This window comes from Ochotona curzoniae, unplaced genomic scaffold (genome assembly GCF_017591425.1).
Source record: "Ochotona curzoniae isolate NIBS_2020 unplaced genomic scaffold, NIBS_Ocur_1.0 contig_3255, whole genome shotgun sequence".
Classification (NCBI taxonomy): domain Eukaryota; kingdom Metazoa; phylum Chordata; class Mammalia; order Lagomorpha; family Ochotonidae; genus Ochotona; species Ochotona curzoniae.
In genome coordinates, this window is record NW_024465777.1 from 5,186,160 (window position 1) to 5,203,507 (window position 17,348).

Here is a 17,348-nt window from a genome sequence, read left to right on the forward strand (position 1 = left end):
TTTTCCGCAGCCCCCGCCCCATCCTCTGCAGCCTTTTCCTGAGACTTCCCTCGGGCTGTCCCAGCGGCGTCCCCGGCCCGCAGAGGGCGCCGCGTCAAGGACAGCGCGGGCCCACTCGGGAGGGGCGGGGCCGTGGCCACGGCCGCTTTTTATGAATGGGGGAGCGGGCGGCGCGAGGCCTCATTACTATGCCGCGCAACGCGCGCTGCGCCTCAGCGCGCTGCGCCCATTGGCTAGCGGGGCGCTGACGTCAGCGAGCTGGGGGCCGGGGGCGGGGCGGGGTGACTCACGCCGCTTCTCACCGGCCGCGGGGGCTTCTCGGGGTCCGCGCACACCCTGAGCCGCCGGACCCGAGCGAGGACTCCCCGCGGCCCGGCCGCACCCGGTCCGGAACGGTGAGTAGCAGCCGCCGCCAGGGCCCCCGCCAGGGCCGCCGCCGCGCACATTGAGGCGTCCGGGAGGGCACGCAGGTTGCAAGGGGCCATGGGCCGGGCCAAGGCTCCTAGCTGCCCGCCAGGGTCAGAGGTCGAGGCTGGGATGCTGGGTTGAGCGGGCGGGGCGGCATCCAGGTATTCGGGTGCCGGAGTGGTCAGTTGGGTGACCTGGCGAAGAGTGAGCATTTCTGCAGGGACAGCGGGTCATCTAGGGTCGTGGAGGTCGGGCCTGCAGGAGACATCTGGGGCGGGGACCCTGGGTCTGATCTGGGGATGCAGATACGCGGGGCAGGAGGCTGAACCTGGCCTGAAATGCAGGTGTCCCGGCACCCAGCGGGTCTGACTCAGGGGGAGCCAGGCTTCCAGCACGGGGGGCGAGGGCCCTTCCTGGAGACCCAGGGGGTTCGGACTGAAGGAGGGGGGCCCCCGCTGGGCACAAAAGTCTGGGAGGGAGAGGGCCAGCTCCCCAGGTGTGGCTACCCCAGAAGGCGAGGCGGGAGGGGGCAGATGGGGAGCTCACGCGCTCCCTTGGGGGCGGAGCTTGGAGCTGCCAGTGCAGAGCACCCTGAAGGGTCTGGAGCATCATTCATGCAGATGGCAGGGCAGGCGGCTGCCTTCCACCCCTGTGCACTATCCTCTCCTGGCCACCCTGTCTGGAGTCCCTGGTGTCCCCCTGGAACCCTATCCCACTGGTGTCAGCCCCTGGTCAGGTTTGCTTCCCGTCACCCACGTGGGAAAGGAGGCCTGTAGGACCCAGAGAGGAGGGTGCAGAGACCAGGATAGGGATCCCCAGGAAAAGATGGAGGGGCTTGGGACATCCAAGAGGTGCAGATGGCCTGGGCTCAGCATGAAGCGTGTTGCATGCATGAAGGGTGCCCCCCCACCCATACTGAGGGGTGTGCTACCCCTTCTGGAGCCCTCTTCCCAGCACCCCCAGTCCAATTCAATTCTCACAGGATCTTTCTCCCGCAGGTGCCACGATGTGGGGTGCAGGTGGCCCTCTGGCCTGGCTCTCAGCTGGCCTAGGTGGTGTGAATGCAAGCAGCACAGGCCCAGCTGCAGAGGGGTCCGCAGGCCCCGCAGCCCCGCCGCTGCCCTCCCCCACAGCTTGGGACGTGGTGCTGTGCATCTCAGGCACGCTGGTGTCCTGTGAGAATGCCCTGGTGGTGGCCATCATCGTGGGCACACCTGCGTTTCGTGCCCCCATGTTCCTACTGGTGGGCAGCCTGGCCGTGGCAGACCTGCTGGCGGGCCTGGGTCTGGTGCTGCACTTTGCTGCCATCTTCTGCATTGGCTCAGAGGAGATGGGCCTGGTACTGGTGGCCGTGCTGGCAATGGCCTTCACCGCCAGCATTGGCAGTCTGCTGGCCATCACCGTGGACCGCTACCTTTCTCTGTACAACGCCCTCACTTACTACTCAGAGACGACGGTGACACGGACCTACGTGATGCTGGCCCTAGTGTGGGGAGGCGCCCTGGGCCTGGGGCTGCTACCGGTGCTGGTCTGGAACTGTCTGGATGGCCTGACCACTTGTGGGGTAGTCTCACCTCTCTCCAAGAACCATCTGGTGGTCCTGGCCATTGCCTTCTTCATGGTGTTTGGCATCATGCTGCAGCTCTACGCCCAGATCTGCCGTATCGTCTGCCGACATGCCCAGCAGATCGCGCTCCAGCGACACCTGCTGCCCGCCTCCCACTATGTGGCCACCCGCAAGGGCATCGCCACGTTGGCCGTGGTGCTTGGCGCCTTTGCCGCCTGCTGGCTGCCCTTCACTGTCTACTGCCTGCTGGGTGATGCCCACTCCCCACCCCTCTACACCTATCTCACCCTGCTCCCCGCCACCTACAATTCCATGATTAACCCCATCATCTATGCCTTCCGCAACCAAGACGTGCAGAAGGTGCTGTGGGCCATCTGCTGCTGCTGTTCCTCTTCCAAGATGCCCTTCCGCTCCCGTTCCCCCAGTGATGTCTAGTCCTGTCCCTCTCACCTTCTGGCCCCAATCTCGCTACAGGATTCCAGAATGTTCCAGAATGTTCTTCAGGGCCTCATTCTCACCCCCTACCTCTCCCACCCCGGCTCCACACCCCTGACTGAGACCCAGCTGGTTCTGGAGTTCTAGGCCATCGGGTGTTTCCAGCAGATCCCTGCAGGGGCCCGACGGGTTCATGGTTTCAGGATGTGCAGGTGTTCGGGGTTCTACTAAGAGTTGCCCCACGGCCCAGCTGATGTGCAATTCCAGAACTCTGCGGGGGGAGCAGGGAACTGGGAGGAGGAGGAAGTGGTTTATAGAGCCATTCCGAGTCCTCCATCTTCCTCTGCCCCTAGACTTGACCTTGACCATGTCACTTTACTTTTGAATTTCTAAGCTTGAAGAGAAGCCAGTCACTTAGCTGCCTAGACCAAGACAGATTTATCTATATCTATGTGCGCACATACAAAGAGAGGATCTATTTATGAGTTATTTATTTATTTATGGATTTTCTTACGGATAGTAAGGGAGGAAAAGAGACCTTCGCCCTGAAATCCAGGCCATACCATGGGATCTTGGATCCCTACACTGTCCTGACCTCAGTTCCTGGAAAGCTGGGGGGAGGAGGGTGGAGAGAAAGAGAAATCACGTATTTTGTTATTTATTTTGCTTATTTTTTATCGGAGAGATCATAGGAACCAGAGCCTTCTCCCCAGGCCCGCCCCCCGTCGGGCTGCAAGGGGAACACACCAGCCTCTGGTTTTTTATTTTTTTAAGAAGCCATCACCTGAGCAACCGAGAATTCCTCTGCGCTGGGGGCAGGCTGCCCTCTGGTGGCCGTTTCGGGGGAACTGCAGCCTGGCTGAGCAGCTGGGACCAGAAGCAGCCCCAACTCCACTCTAGCCTGGTGTCCAGCGCCACAGCCATGGCATGGGGGCCCGGCCTCACCCCGCGGTGCCCTGGAGGAGGCGGGGCACGAGCCAACTCCCCACCCCTCTGCCAACCGGGGTATGGCCCCCAGTGCATTCCCTGTTCTTGTACCTAAACCCAATAAAACGTGATTTTGTGATAAGCACGTTTCTGTCAGCTGTGTGTGTATGGTGTGTGTGAGGTGTGTGCATGGTGTCTGGTGTGTTTGTGTGGTGGGGGATAACCAGAGGGCCAGGCCAAGCCATGAGGGCTTTTTGGAAGAACTGGAGACCCAGCGTGGGGTATGCCTGGCAGGATGCCAGTTCCCCTCTGCTCAGACCTGGGCACCATTGGACAAGGACTTCCTTGCCCTGGGGACAGGAACTAGGATTCCCACATCAGGTCACCTGAGGTTCTGGCATGAAGGACGTGCTCACTGCAGGTCAGTTTCCTGAGCACTGGGAGTGTCCCTTGTGGCCAGTGGCTAAGCCCACCAGGCGCCTCTCGGCACATATGAGGAAGTAGAGATTGACCAACGGTAGGGGACTGGCCCTGGTCCCACAGCTAGGAAATGCCAAAGTCGGGACAACCAGGAACACCTGTTTCCAGGACTTAGGCACTGTCTCCTAGGCAACGGCCTCCCACTTCCTTCCTCCTGAGGCTTGGGGCCTCCACACCCCAGGCTCTAGCAGGTGCACTCCCAGGGCCGCAGGCCCACCCCAGGGAGGCAGCCAGCCACAGCCTAGTGGTTCTGGAGCTGGAAAAGTGAGTGACTGTGAGCAGGTGCTTCTGGGCTGTGCAGGCACATTGTCCCAGGTTTGCGTGTTTGGTAAGAGGATCGCTGAAGAAGCACTGACCCACCTGGCTGTTCAGGTGCCCAGACCTGACCACTGGGCAGGGCTTGGAGGCAGGGCCCTATGTGGCCCTGTGGGCCAGCAAGCAGAAGCACAAAGGCCAAAGGGGAACTGCACCAGGCCAGGATCCAGGTCTTCCCTGTCTTCCCCCACCCCCGACAGCTCTTCCGCTTGTTGTGGTTGCCACCTCCCAGCATCAGGTGGAAGAGTCCAAGGTGGCAACCACAGTGGTGCCTCCCAGACACAAGCTCAGCTGGGCCTTAGGTCCAGTTCCCTGCCTTTCCAGGGAAAAGCCGGCCCAGCTCAGCAAGCCATGCCCAGGCCAAGCTCTGAGGCCAACACAGCCAAAGATGGCTCACAGCTTCCTCAGGTTGGTTCTGTGTCCACTTTACAGATGCAGACACTGTGGCCCACATGGGGAAAGGACCTTCACCCATTCTCTGCTGCCTTTGAGGGTGGCCTGCTTGCTAGCCGTGGGAGAAAATCATGGAAAGAAACATTTTTTCCCAGAAATGTGGTGTCAGTGACATGTTCCCAGGGTATGGCAGGAAGGATGGGAGTGTGAAATGCAATTGTCCAGAAACTGTCTCTTAGAAAGGTGACTTTGGACATGCCCTAAGTCGCAGTGAGCAGGTGTGTGGGAGACCAAACCCGCCTCTCGTGGGAGTGGGTTTCAGGCGCAGGCAGGAAGGTTGGGGGGTAGGGGATACCTGGCAGTGCTCCGGCCTGTTGAGGGCATCGCTGGCACCTGAGCACAACTGCCTACTGCCCCCTGTGCCTCTCAGGAGGGGAAGGTCAAGGGCCAGCTGCTCCTGGGCCAGGGCTCAGCCCTGTGTGCCCCCACCCCAGCTCCAGGATCTGAACAGGCCTGACTTTAATCACCCTTTGTGGGAAGGGTCTCTCTGGGGGCTGTGGAGTGGGGAAGGGTCTGAAGCATTTCCAGGCATGGGGGGTTTGGCCACCCCTTGAGGTACATCTGGTCTGCCCCTTGGGCTGAGCTTGTGAATGTGGTGGTATATCTCCTGGAACCCCACAGACGAGGCCTCGCTTTGAACCTCCACCCCACACTCCTCCAGGAAGCCTTCCTGGTTGAGTTCTTGGTGGCAGCTGAAGTGACAGATATATGGTGCCCACTGCGCCTGTCAAGGGATCTGGGACTGAAGCTTCTCACCTGGCTTCTGCCTCTGACTCGGACCCCTGGAGGAAGGCCATGTTGATCCTCTCAGACTGAAGGCCTGAAAAAAGCATGAGGGGCTTCTAAGTACAAGGTCGTGTCTCCCCCGCCACACTGGGAATCCTGGGAGCCGGCCTCCTACTTTAGACTGAGGGCAGGACCACGCCTTCCCCCTCCTGACACTCAGTGCAGGGCTGCTCCACACACATGTGCATATGTGTGTGTGTGTGTGCCCATCTGTGTGTGCATGCATGCGTTTGGGGAGGGTAAGCCAGCCTCTGCAAGCTGCCCAGCCCCCATGCCGGATCCAAGGAGGCAGAGCTAAACAGGGGTGCCCCCATCGCCTTTCCCCACTGCCCTCTGTCCTGTGTGAGAGCGAGGCAGCCCCGCTGCAGCGCCTGGCCGGGGCCATGACTGCCTCCCCCGGCGGTGAATGAGGAGAGAGCAGCTATTAATATAAGATGAGTTCACGGGCTCACAGCTTCCACTGGCTAGAAAACAGGCTCCCAGGGCCGGGGGCTGCAGCAAGCCTGTCTGTCAGGTGACCCCCCTGGAGCTGCAAGGCTGCCAGCCCCGCACCCCCAGCTCCCTCCACCCTGAGGACTGAGCACGCACATGCGGGCAATCACCCATGGGTACACACAGGCACGTGGACAGGGCCTGGCTCCTGACTGTCCAGAGAACATGCCCTCAGGCACACACATCCTGACACGCATGTATAGCCAGGCACACCTGCATACAATGCACACGGGCCGTGTCAGCTGTCCGGGCATGTCTGTGTGATGCAGCACACAGGTGAATGTTTGAACAGGCTCTTGCCCACATGTGCATAGGGACCAACCTTGCTTGCACGTCTAAAGCCTTTGCACACGCAGCTGCACACAGCGTACAGACATGTGTGTATGTGTGCAGGCAGGGTCCGGTCAGGTGTTGACACAAGCCCTGAATGCTTGTGCCTGGCTTTTTACATGCACGTGCTCCCTGCTCAGGACTCAGCGATCTTGAACTCTCCTGCTCCCCCTTGGCTTCAGCCTCCCGCTCCAATCTCATGACAAGCACCTCACACTCCTGCTCACCCCGTGCCTGCCTTCAGCTTCCCAGCCCCCAGGGGCCCCCAGATCCCTAATTAACCCCCTCGCTAATTGGCCGCCAGCTCCTGACTTTGCTGCAGGCCTGCTCTGGAGCTGGGAGCAAGAGGCTGCAAATTGGCCAAGGGGGGAGGTCTGGGAATAGGGGGTTCGTGGGGGTGAGGTGGGGGCACTGTGCGCTCAGTGGCTGGCTGGAGTGGGGTGGGGCAGCTCCTGTCCCAAGGCCAGTACAAGGAAAAGTGATGTCCTGCTCTTGGGGGCGGGGGCTCTTGTGTGGCTCCTGTGCAGTCACCCAAGGCTGTCCCTACATGCGCACTCACACCCACTCCCAGCAGCACATATGGATGTGTTCTACAGCAACAGGACACCCATGTGGGTGCACACTAGCACCTGCAAAGTACGCTCAGGAACAAACCGAGTGTACACACCTCAGCAACAGACCCAGGTACGAAGAACTGCCATGCACACCCATCCATGTCATAAAACTGTCAGGGTCCTCTGGGATGCTTGCAGGCTTGACCATGCATGAGCACACAGCAAGTGGCCACAGGTTCGGGAAGAGCCCCCCTCCTGCCTGCCTCTGGTCTGGCATAAAAGCCCCAGGGCCAGTGGGGTGGAGGGTGGTGAGAGGCAGACTCCTCGCCAGGCTCCAGGCTGCCTTTCTCCAACCCCTAAGCCACATACCTAAGCTTGCCCACAAGGCTTCAGACAGCAATGCAGACCTTGTCAGGGTTCCCAGACCCAAGGCCAGCGCCTCTGGCTCTAGCCTCAAGGCTCTGGGCCCAAGTCCAAGGGTGCTCCACTCTCTTGGAGGCAGACTGAAGCACTGGGAAGAACAGTTTCTATTTTCCTGTCTGCTGTTGGCTTGCTGTGTGACTTTGGATAAATGGCTACACCTCTCTGTGTGCTTGTCTGCAAGATCGGAATGAGTGATTCCACATCCGTAACCCCTCCAAGACTGTCCCGAGGAGCCAACAGGGTCGTGTCTAGCGGCTGTGCTTTACTCGGGCACACACACCGGGGAACTCCCAAGAGCGTGAGACGCCATTGTCACAGCTTGTTGCTGAATAGAGATGCAGCAGCAAAGCAGGAGCTAGAAGACTTGACTCCCGACTTCTCTGGATTGGCCACATGTCTGTGCGTGCAGTATGTGCAGGCACAGTTTGGCTGCTGGTTGGAGTGGGAGGGGTCCAGGTAGGAAGGACCCCTGTCCCAAGTACTACTGGCTGGCTGTCATCAGCAACTGATAGTCCCACCGTGCCATGCCCCTTTGGCTGTCAAAGGCTTTTTGTTTTCAAGTTGCAGGAACACCCTCTAGACACCCACAACTCTAGTGCTAAGATGCTGTGCCGAGGGAGTGCCTGAACCTGCTGGTCACCCTTAGGATCTAGAAAGAAACCAGGCGGACAACACCCCAAGAGCAGAGCTTCCTGGTGCCCTGGCTACCAGGTGGCCAGAAGGGGGCAGTAAGGAGCAGGCGGCGGCAGCGAGCAGGGAGGGGTGACTGTGAGCATGGGTGTGCAGTTGGCAGCCACTGTGTGTTCCTGGGACTGCAAGGCTGCTGTGTGCCCTGATTTGCACAGGGGCAGGGCTCTGTGCACAGTGAATGCTTGTGTCCCTGGGCTGTGTGCTCCTTCACGCGTGCCGCTTTTCAGCTCACGTGTGAGCAGGCACACGTGCACGTGGGTGCGTACCGAGGCCCAGCTTCCCCCCATGCGTGGCTGAGGGTGCAGGGAACTTGCAGTCCTGAGGTCTGGTTGCCCTGGGTGGAGCCCAAAGAAGCACCACCTGTTTACTGCGCCTGTAATGCTTCACCCCAGGGGTGGGGAGATGGGAATTGAGACCTTTCACAAACCCTTCCAGCCCTAAACCACAGCGTTCTGGAGGCAGACGCGAGCTGGTAAGCCTGCCTGGGGATGGCGTCCGCCGTGAGCCCCGGCTGGAGCCAGCGTTCGACCCGCAGGCTCTGTGCCCAGCCAGCTAGCTCTGTGCTCTCTGGCATCTCACTTGACCTCTGTGAACCTGCTTTCCCCAGGGCTGAGATGGGGGCTCCTGGCCTCTCAGCGGGGACTCATTCAGCTCAGAGAGGTGAAGGGACCTGCACAGGGTCACAGCTCCCGGATGGCGGAGCCAGAACTCCAGCTCAGGCCTTCCTGGCTTCCCAGAACCACATTCCTTCCCTCCAACTCCCCAGCAAGGGCGGCTCCCGACACCACCATTTTGTCTTCTGCCAGGGCGGCCGTCTGGCTGCTTGTCAGTCACCGGCCTCGGGCAGCCAAGTGCTGACTAAACACAGGCCCGAGCAGGAGGGTGGAGTGGAGGGGCTGCAGGGCGAGCGGCGAGCGGCCCCCTCCCCGGCCACCCCCGGCTTGCACGATGAGCTCAGAGCGGCTGGCGCAGCACTTGCTGACAATTCAAAACTTCGGCCCCCTCTCCTGGGACGCCAGTGGGTGACTCTCTCAACAGCAGGCGTGACCCAGCTCCCGCCCCTCCCGGGGGCCACTCCACTGTCTCGGTGGGGCCCGGAACTGGGTGTCTGCTCATAAATTACCCCCAGGGACAGTTACCCGCAGCAGCTGTGCTGGGAACAACCGTTGCTTCCTGGGTAGGTCATTTTTTTGGGTCAGAAGCTAAACCCAGCCCCCTCGCCTTCCTCAGGCAGGAGAGGGGGCGTGCGGCAGCCTAAACCTTTTATCGGATTCCATTGTAAATCGCTCTATTTAAGGTAGGTTGCCTGGGTCTGAGAGGCAGACAAGATGCCGGCCAGATGTTGGGAGGCAACATCAGCATTCAGCCCCCCGCTCCTCACCCGAGGCCAGGCGTTGCTAGCAGCCCGCCTCCCCTGCCCTGCCCCCCTACCGGAGGGGGGCGCAGACCGACAGGTTCCCCAACCTGGGTCTCCTCCTTGTTCAAAATGGTTTCCAGCCCACTTCACCTTCAGTGACTGGCCTCCTGCCCTTCGTGCCCACCCACACAGGAAGCCCTCCCGCCGGTGTGGCTCCTCCTAATCTCTTCTCCCAGGAAAACAACTCACACACACCCTGGGTGGCTGAGTGGCTACAAAGACTTTATCAGATGATTTTCAACGTTGGCATTTCAGGACTCATGTGCATACAGAAAATGGTTCCGCGGAACCTGCAGGTCACTGGGGCACAAATGCGGTACACGCATGAGCCTCGTGGGGAGGAAATGAGAGCAGAGACCCGGTCGACCTTCTGAGGGTCTGAGAAGAACCGGGCAGGAGAAGGAAGGGTCGGGCAGGGGTCTAGCCTTGCCCCAAGTCTCCAGGTGTCTTCCACCTTCCTCTCTGCGCAGGAGGGAGGGGCCTGCTGGCAATCGGGAGGCCCCTCTCCGCGGGCACTTTCTCCCTAAAATCTCAACATGGCGAACACGCCCAGAAACCCACTGGAATATGTCCTTATAAATATATTTATATCAGAGAAAACAAGGCACTTTGGGAGCGTTACGGCTTACTCTCCTACATGTACATCATTCTAGACAGAAAGTAAAAATTGGTTAGTTTCTCAAGTGAATTAGCTGGATAAAGTTAATACAATAACAAAATTGTTCCCTAGCCCTCACTGACGCACTGTCCAAGTGAACGTGGCAGCAGGCACAGAGTGAGAAACATTTCTGCACAACATCTGGTCCCAACAGGTTAGCTGGTCTCTAGCCTGGCCCCCCGGGGAAGCCCCCATCCCCAGCCTGGCCTGGGCCCTGGGGTCAGGTGGGGGTGGTGACGGGAGGCGGTGCTGTAGCAGAGCTGGACACGGTGGGAATGCTCAAGCAGGGTCACCGGAGCCACAGAGACCTCAATCTGTCCAAGCTGGCGCTGCAAGTCAGAGGATCGGCGCCACGGGAAGAGATTTCACATTAGCTCTGACAACGCTGCCCTGGCTCTGCGGTGACATTGGCCAGGGTCGTTTCTGAGGGCACTCGAGCTTCCACTGGAGGAAGCTGGAGCTTGGGCCAGCTGCTCGGAGCCTCCCAGGGATCACCGAGCTGTCCCTGCCCCCCTCCCCCCCTGCTCCTTTGGAATGAAATCATCTCATAGCCAAGGAAAAGCCACAAGTCACTCCTGACACTGTCGCCGGGAAGCTGGACCCTTGGGCCGCGGGAATGAGGGCAGCCCCCCTGGGTCGGGCAGCCCAGGGAGGGTGGTGGCTCCTCAGCTTCGCCCCTGAAGAGTCCTTATGGGCCATTGATTCACACTCTTACCAACACTGGCCCAGTTTAAATAACCACTAAACTTTGCATTCTACAATTACAGGATTCCAAAAACACACGATGACTACCTGCACTGGGTCCTTTATCATCTTAAAGGGCTCTGGGTTTAAAGAAGCATCTTTTTTTGGTGTACATATGCATAAGTAGAGCCCAGAGGGCCCCTTGGCTGACTGGGTCCCCAGCCCCCCGAGCTGAGAAGGCTTCGCAAGGCCGGCTGCTACAAAGCGCCGAGCTTGGCTGCATAGATTTTAATGAGAGCGCCAGGCAGAGCTGTGCTGTTGCTCTCCGGGACTTGCAGATCATTACCAAAGCAGCTGTAGGATGAGAACACAGCACATCGAAACCCTAGGAGGTCACTGAGCTAATGATCTAATCCTACCTTCCGCGGGCAGGGCCCCTCCCCACCTCCTCCTGCCCCTGGCCCTCTCCACGGTGGACTCTGTCCATTCCAGAAGCCAGGCCAACACCGCCCCCTTCAAGGTCACAGCAGAATGACTGTGAGCAGCTCTGGCTCCCCCTTTTCCGGAAAGGAGGAGGATGGGGGTAATTTAGTCAGAGCCATTAGGCCCAAGCCCTGGCCTGGCCAGGCCCCAGGACTCCTATCTGGAAGAACCACTGCCCTGCCTGCCTTTCCAGCCGCTGCTGGAAAGAGGGTTGTGGCAGAGGCCCCTTCATCGGCCATTTTAGGGTCCCAATGCAAAGCAGGATGGGAGATGGGAAGAGGTGGCACGGTATGCTGAGAGTGGAACTGGGCGCCTGCCCCGTGCCATGGATACCTGGCCTGAGACTGGTTGCAGCTAGGGCGCCTGCTTGCATCTCCAGGCTTAGCCCCATGCCCCAAGTTCAAGGCAGGCAGGTGGAGGGGAGGCAGACAGCGGCAGTACCCGAGATTATACACACTCTCCTCGAGCCGGAGGGGTTTACGAGGGCTCTGGCAATTACTACAACCATTTGCTGTGCTGGGTAGAGACAGATCCTGTTTTTCTTTGTTTCAGGGCTCTGAAAGCCCAAGAAGCCAGGAGCAGCCGATTTCGGCAGAAGAGGCTACACAATAGTTAGGGCAGAGAGAAGAAACCTCGCTGAGGGTCAGAGCTGACCAGCTTCCCCCCTTCCCCACCGAATAATAGCACCTGTGTATGAGCTCTGGGCACAGCAGGGAGCAGCGTAGGGAACCTTGCCACGCAGTGAGGGGTGCTGAGAAATGGACCTCATCACGCCCCTCTGCCTCCCAGCATCTTCCCAGCTGCCAGAGCCCCCGCCCCCATGCCTACCCCGCAGGGACCTGCTGTGGCTGCCAGCCTGAAGGACCCAAGTTTCTACAGTTGGCAGAGTCTAGGCTTAAACGGGGGAAGGAAGAGGGGGAGGAGCTGCAGAGGAATTGAAAACAGCACCTGCCAAAGCTGCCGGCCCCTTCCTTCCCACTGCTCTTGGCCCCAACAAGGGCCGCTCTCAAGGTTACGTGGTGAGGGGGTGATGGAAAGGGGCAACAGAGGATTAGAGGCAAGGTTATAAGGAGCTGAGCGGTGATGGGGGCAGGGGGCCCTCTCTGACCCCCCAGGCTGAGGTCTGGAGTAGCTATGGAGCCAGAACTGTTCCACTCTGGCTCCAGCTTGGGCTGTGATTTGGTCCCAGAAAGCAGAGTCGATTTGAAATCAAGCACTCAGGCTCTTGCTCTGTCACCGGTCAGCCAGGTGACCTTGAACAAGTCCCTTCCCTCTCAGGCCTTCAGTGCCAGCTCCCGGCTCTGCTCCTGAGAGCAGGCATGGGCCTGGCTCCCTGTGCCAGGGCTGCTTTGGTCACGCATGTTAGAGGTTTGAATTGGGCCATGCTCCCTGAGGACTCCTGGGGGGAGGAGTGGGGAGGGTATTTAGGGGAACAGCTGAACACCCTGTTCCCCAGAGCAGTCTGCGAGGAGGCACACCTCAGCCCTCAGAAAAGCGCCATTTGGGGGTGAGGTGGGGAGCCACTCAGGAGGGCTAACACCTCCTGGGCCTGGGGCATGCCAGCAGAGGGAAGGTTTGGCCAAAGCCAGTCTGGCTGCTGGGACACTGCACTGCCTTCCCAGGGGAGCATGCGAGGGGCTGGCCGCATCCATGCAGGCTGCTCTCACTGATCAGGACCAAAGAGGGCTGGCATTTTCAAAGCTTTGGGGACAAGGCACGACTGAAATGGCTTTTAGGGGGAGATACCGCATCCGGCCGGGACCCAAGCGGAGGGTTTAGGAGTCTTCCTTCCTTTCAGTATGCAGCAATAGCTTGCAAGGACAAGGGGTGTCTCAGCGGCTGTGGCTGAGGAGGCCCATGGTGCCTGACAACAGGGACAGGAAATCCATGTTCCTTTTGAGGAAGCATTTGGATATATCTTTGGTTGCTTCAAGGAAAGCTCTGGCCCCTTAAAATTCTTTTCTTCTCCCCTTCCGCCTCTGGGACTGTGGGGGTAGGCGGCAAAGGCGGCAGGTAGGAAGGAAAGACAAAGGAGCGGGTGGCAGACAGAGTTAATCGGACCAGTCGTCTTCATCGAACTCCGAGGAGTCGTCTTCTGAGTCGCTGTACTCAACAGCAATGCGCCGGGACAAGATGGTGGCCACGTCATTGCCCACGACGTCCCGCTTCTCTTGCTCCTGCTGCTCCTCAACCCGGCGCAGCTGGAAACCTGGTGGCAGGGGAGGGGGAAGAGAGTGAAGGGGTGTGCCCAGCCTCGGTTCTGCCCTGGCAGGGGGTGGGACTGAGGGACGGCCAGGGCCAGGGGTCTGTGGCAGAGAAGCCATTCTTCCTGACTGCAGAGGATTGGGCTTTCTCAGGAGGTGTTGCGTGGGGAGCCGCCACTCCACTAGCCATTGTGAAGCCATGACCAAGGAAGAGGATAAGGGCCAGATTGTGGCATAACACTGAGAACTTGTTGGAGTCCCCTTCCAATCCAGCTCCCTCCTAATGCGCCTGGGAAAGCAGCAGCTGGCCCAAGTGCTTGGGTCCCTGAACCCACACCAGAGACCTGGACAGAGTTCCTGGGTCTTAACTTCAGCCTGGCCCCAACCCTTTGGGAAGGGGACCTAGGTGATGGAAAAACAATCAGTCAATTTCTCTCTCTCTCTCTCTCTTTCTCTCTTTTTTTTTGCTAGAACTTTGCCTTTCAAATAAATAAATCTTAAAGAAAAATAGAGAGAGAGGAAATGGGGAGAAAAAAGGGATGAGGAAAAAAAAGTGGAGGAAAGGAAGGCAGAGCAGTGGAAGAGGACCAGAGTGGCTGTGTCCTGCTAAGACAGTGACTTTTTTCTGGGGCGCAGAACCTGATGAAAAATGAGTGTCCTTCCTCAAGAAAAGACAATGCATGTATACATATAAAGCTTACATTTTTAAGGAATTTTTCAAAATCTCAGGTTAAGAATTCTCGACTTTTGACTTCAGGAGGAAGGCATTTGGCCTGGTGGTTGAGACACCACTTGGAGTGCCCACATCCTATACGGGAGGCAGAGGGTCTCTGCAACCTGGGTGGCAGACCTAGGGGCAGTGTGGGCTCCTGATTTTAGCCTGGCCCAAATGTTGTATGCATTTGAGGAATGAACCAGTGGATGGGAGATCTTGGTTTCTCTTTCTAACCTCTCTGTCTTTGAAACAGAATTTTAAGAGGTGGGAAGAAATCTGTTCTCAGGCCTGAGGTCTCAATCACTCTTTCCTGGGAAGAGCACAGCCCTCACACCATATCTTCATCAGTTACCCCCATCTTCAGAAAAACACAATCCCAAACCCACCACTGGAGTGTACCTTGACGGATGGCGGAAAGCAGATCGCTACGGGCATCACTCACAGCAGGCAAGGAGGACTTGGGCTTGATGGCATCCGAAGGCGGTGGTGGTATAGCCGGTTGGCCATCCCCACCACTGAAGGGGAGAGGAGGTGGTCCTGGGGGCGGGGGAGGAGGGGGAGGGGGTGGGGCTCCACCTGCTGGCTGGGACAAGGGGGGTGGTGGCAGTACTGGGTAGTCAGCTGCTGGTGGTGGAGGAGGAGGTGGAGGAGCAACAAAATCAGGGTGAAGTGGGAAAGATGAGGGTGGGGGTGGGGGAGGGGTGCCTGGAGACCCAAAGCCCACAGGTGGTGGAGGAGATGTGATGTCCACGGGAGGCGGGGGTGGAGGGGCGGGTGGTGGAGCAAAGCCATGTTTGGAGCCTGGCGGAGAGCCCAGAGGTGGAGCTGGGGGTGGATGGCTTGGGCTGACCATGCTGGATCTTTTGGGTCCAGCCAAGCCAGATCCTCTCTGGTTGTCTGCTGGGTAACTAAAAAGAAAAGACTCACCGTCACTTTCAGGATGTAAACACCCCGCCACTCCCACTGCCCTGTTCAGAATTAACAATTATTGCCAAATCTAGCCTTATCCTAGCCAACTACACCATTTCAATTTCACTATGTGGCTCAGTCAGAAAGAAAAACCCAGGAGCTCTTCAAAGATGCAGTCAATGGAATGGGTACTGTGGCTAGAAAAAGAGCTTCCAGCCAGTTGGAAGTTGAAGATGACCACCAGGAAGGAGACTTGTCCACAAACACTTGGATCCTCCCCTAACCCTTCAGCACTCAGGGGAGGCATCCCCCTGGAAGCCCCTCTCCAAGGCGCGGGGTGAGTCATGGGCAGCTGTTAGTTTTAGCTTGGAGCCAAGAGTCAGAACGCATGGAAGAAGTCACTAGAATACAAATGTCTCGGGCTATTAACATTCACCAGACTTGGTGAGGGCAGGAAACCTGAGGCAAGCTGACCAAACCCAAGCAGGATATAGATTAGGTCAATGCATCCTCAGTGCTCACGGGGACGGGGGTGGGGTGGGGGGGAGACTTCAGAGCGAACCAGTCTCAATCTGAGAATCTGTCGCGATGGGAAACGAATCTGCCACATGACTCTTGACCCAGGTTTGAAAGAGGATTAAGGCTCCACCTCTCCTGGGATCAGATTCGCTCCGCTGCAGCTGCAAGGGCTCCAGCCTCCTGTGAGGCTGAAGGTTCCTCCCACCTTGGTATCTGCCCTGTACTAACAGCTCCTCCTCAGAAAAGCATCCATCTTGGAATTTTCCACAGCCCCTGAAGCCTCAGCTGCATCTGACAAGGCAACCAGCAGGAAGTGATTTGGGATTAGTGGTTTCAAGGGGCAAGAAGAATGGGGGAGACAGCACTGCTTCAGGTCTCCATCTGAGGGGTGCTCAGAGTCCAAGGAAAAGAACGCGCCTTTCCAGACTGTCAGGAGTCAGAGGAAAAAAGTGAGCGAGCATAAAGGGCCATCCCAAACACCCCCAACCTCTCTGCAGCCGTGACTGCTGGCCCTTCCTGGGTCCCTCTGATGGGGATATAGACTCCTAAAGGGACAGAGCCTACATTTTATGTCCTTTTCCTCTTTGTTTCATTTTTTCTGGAGATTGCATCCGGCAGCGAAATGAACCAGAAGATATAGGAGAGACAGTGACTATCTGCAAGGTTCCTAGATAACTGGGAAAACCACCTGCGAACTGTTTTCCGAACAGTGCATCATTCCACTTCAATTCATGCTGAGCTAAAGCAGAGGAAAACAAACAAGGGATGGGTGGGGCTTTAGCCAGTGAGGGCACCTGTATCCCAAGTCAGAGCACCTGGGTTCACTCCCTGCTTGGCATTAGGGAGCTCCTAACTCGAGCTTCCTGCTCTGTGGGCACTGAAAGGCAGCAGTGACCGCTCCAGTCACCTCAGCTCCCACCTTTGGGCCCCCCTCCTGGGGGTGCTGCAGGCATTTGGGAAGCAGGCCAGTGCAACATGAGTGTTGTCTGCTGCTCAGGTCAAAAACTAAAAGCTACAGAAGAGGTGGGTGTTTGCCTTAGTGATGAAGACACCTGCACCCCATTCTGGAGGGTCTCCGTTTGAGTCAACTCCAGTTCCTGTTAAGGCACACCCTGGGAGTCAGCAGCTAAGTGCTCCAGTCAAAGGTCCCTGCCATCCATGTGGGAGGACCTGAACTGAGTTCCTGGTTCCCAGCTTTGTCCCGGTCTTGCCCTGGTTGTTGTGGGCATTTGGAGAGCAAACCAGTAGATGGGAGATTTGTCTCTTTCTCTGCCTTTCAAATTAAAAAAGTAAAACTTTTTTTAAATAAAGGAAAAAGCAGAGAAGTTGGTGGCATCTGTCTGTTCAGTTGTAGGTAGTATGGCAAAACAGTTAAGAATACAAGATCAGCAGCCAGCTTTGTAGTAGGGCACATTACTGGTATCCTGGCTGCTCCACTTCCAATCCAGCTCCCTGCTAGCACACCTAGGAAGGCAGCAGATGATGGTCCATGTGCTTGGGACCCTACACCCACATGGGAGACCTGGATAGAGTTCCCTAGTTTCATTTAGGGAGTGAACCAGTGGATGGAAGGTCTCCATCTAGTCTTCCACTCTCTCTGGATCACACTGCCTAAGGCTCTGTCTATAACTAACTGTATGATAAGTTCACTGAACCCTGAACCCTCTTTGCTTCACAGTTTACTCATCTGTAACATGGAGGGGGGGTAATAACAATATCTATTTTAAGAAGGCTCCTGTGAAGATTAAGTAACATATACAGTGTTTAGCGTAGTGCCTGGTACCTACTAAACGCCTGACAAATGTTAATCATTTCTATTACCTAGACAGATTTGCCTGAAAGTTATTTCAGTGGTCCTGGCCTAGATTTTGAACATTATACTGGTTAACTACTCACAGC

The 17,348-nt window shown here is 57.6% G+C and overlaps 2 protein-coding genes across 3 annotated transcripts in view; one reads left to right on the top strand and one right to left on the bottom strand.

Annotated features, from left to right (window-relative positions):
• The first annotated feature begins 323 nt into the window (after window positions 1-323).
• On the top strand, window positions 324-2,410 carry GPR3 (G protein-coupled receptor 3). Its single transcript, XM_040979767.1, has 2 exons — window positions 324-395; window positions 1,407-2,410. The coding sequence occupies exon 2, from the start codon at window positions 1,415-1,417 to the stop codon at window positions 2,408-2,410; it is 996 nt and encodes a 331-aa protein (XP_040835701.1). The 5' UTR covers window positions 324-395; window positions 1,407-1,414.
• Window positions 2,411-9,482: 7,072 nt separating this feature from the next.
• Window positions 9,483-17,348, bottom strand: part of WASF2 (WASP family member 2) — a 79,869-nt gene continuing 72,003 nt past the window's right edge. For both annotated transcript variants that reach the window (XM_040979668.1, XM_040979667.1), the window contains 2 exons: window positions 14,421-14,929; window positions 9,483-13,311 (listed from right to left, as the gene is read on the bottom strand). In XM_040979668.1, coding sequence (XP_040835602.1) covers window positions 13,154-13,311; window positions 14,421-14,929 — 667 coding nt within the window. In that variant the 3' untranslated portion in view covers window positions 9,483-13,153. The remainder of the gene's footprint in view (window positions 13,312-14,420; window positions 14,930-17,348) is intronic.

Excerpts from the sequence above, each read along its gene's own strand:
- GPR3 (XM_040979767.1), top strand. The coding sequence starts at position 1,415 with ATGTGGGGTGCAGGTGGCCCTCTGGCCTGGCTCTCAGCTGGCCTAGGT.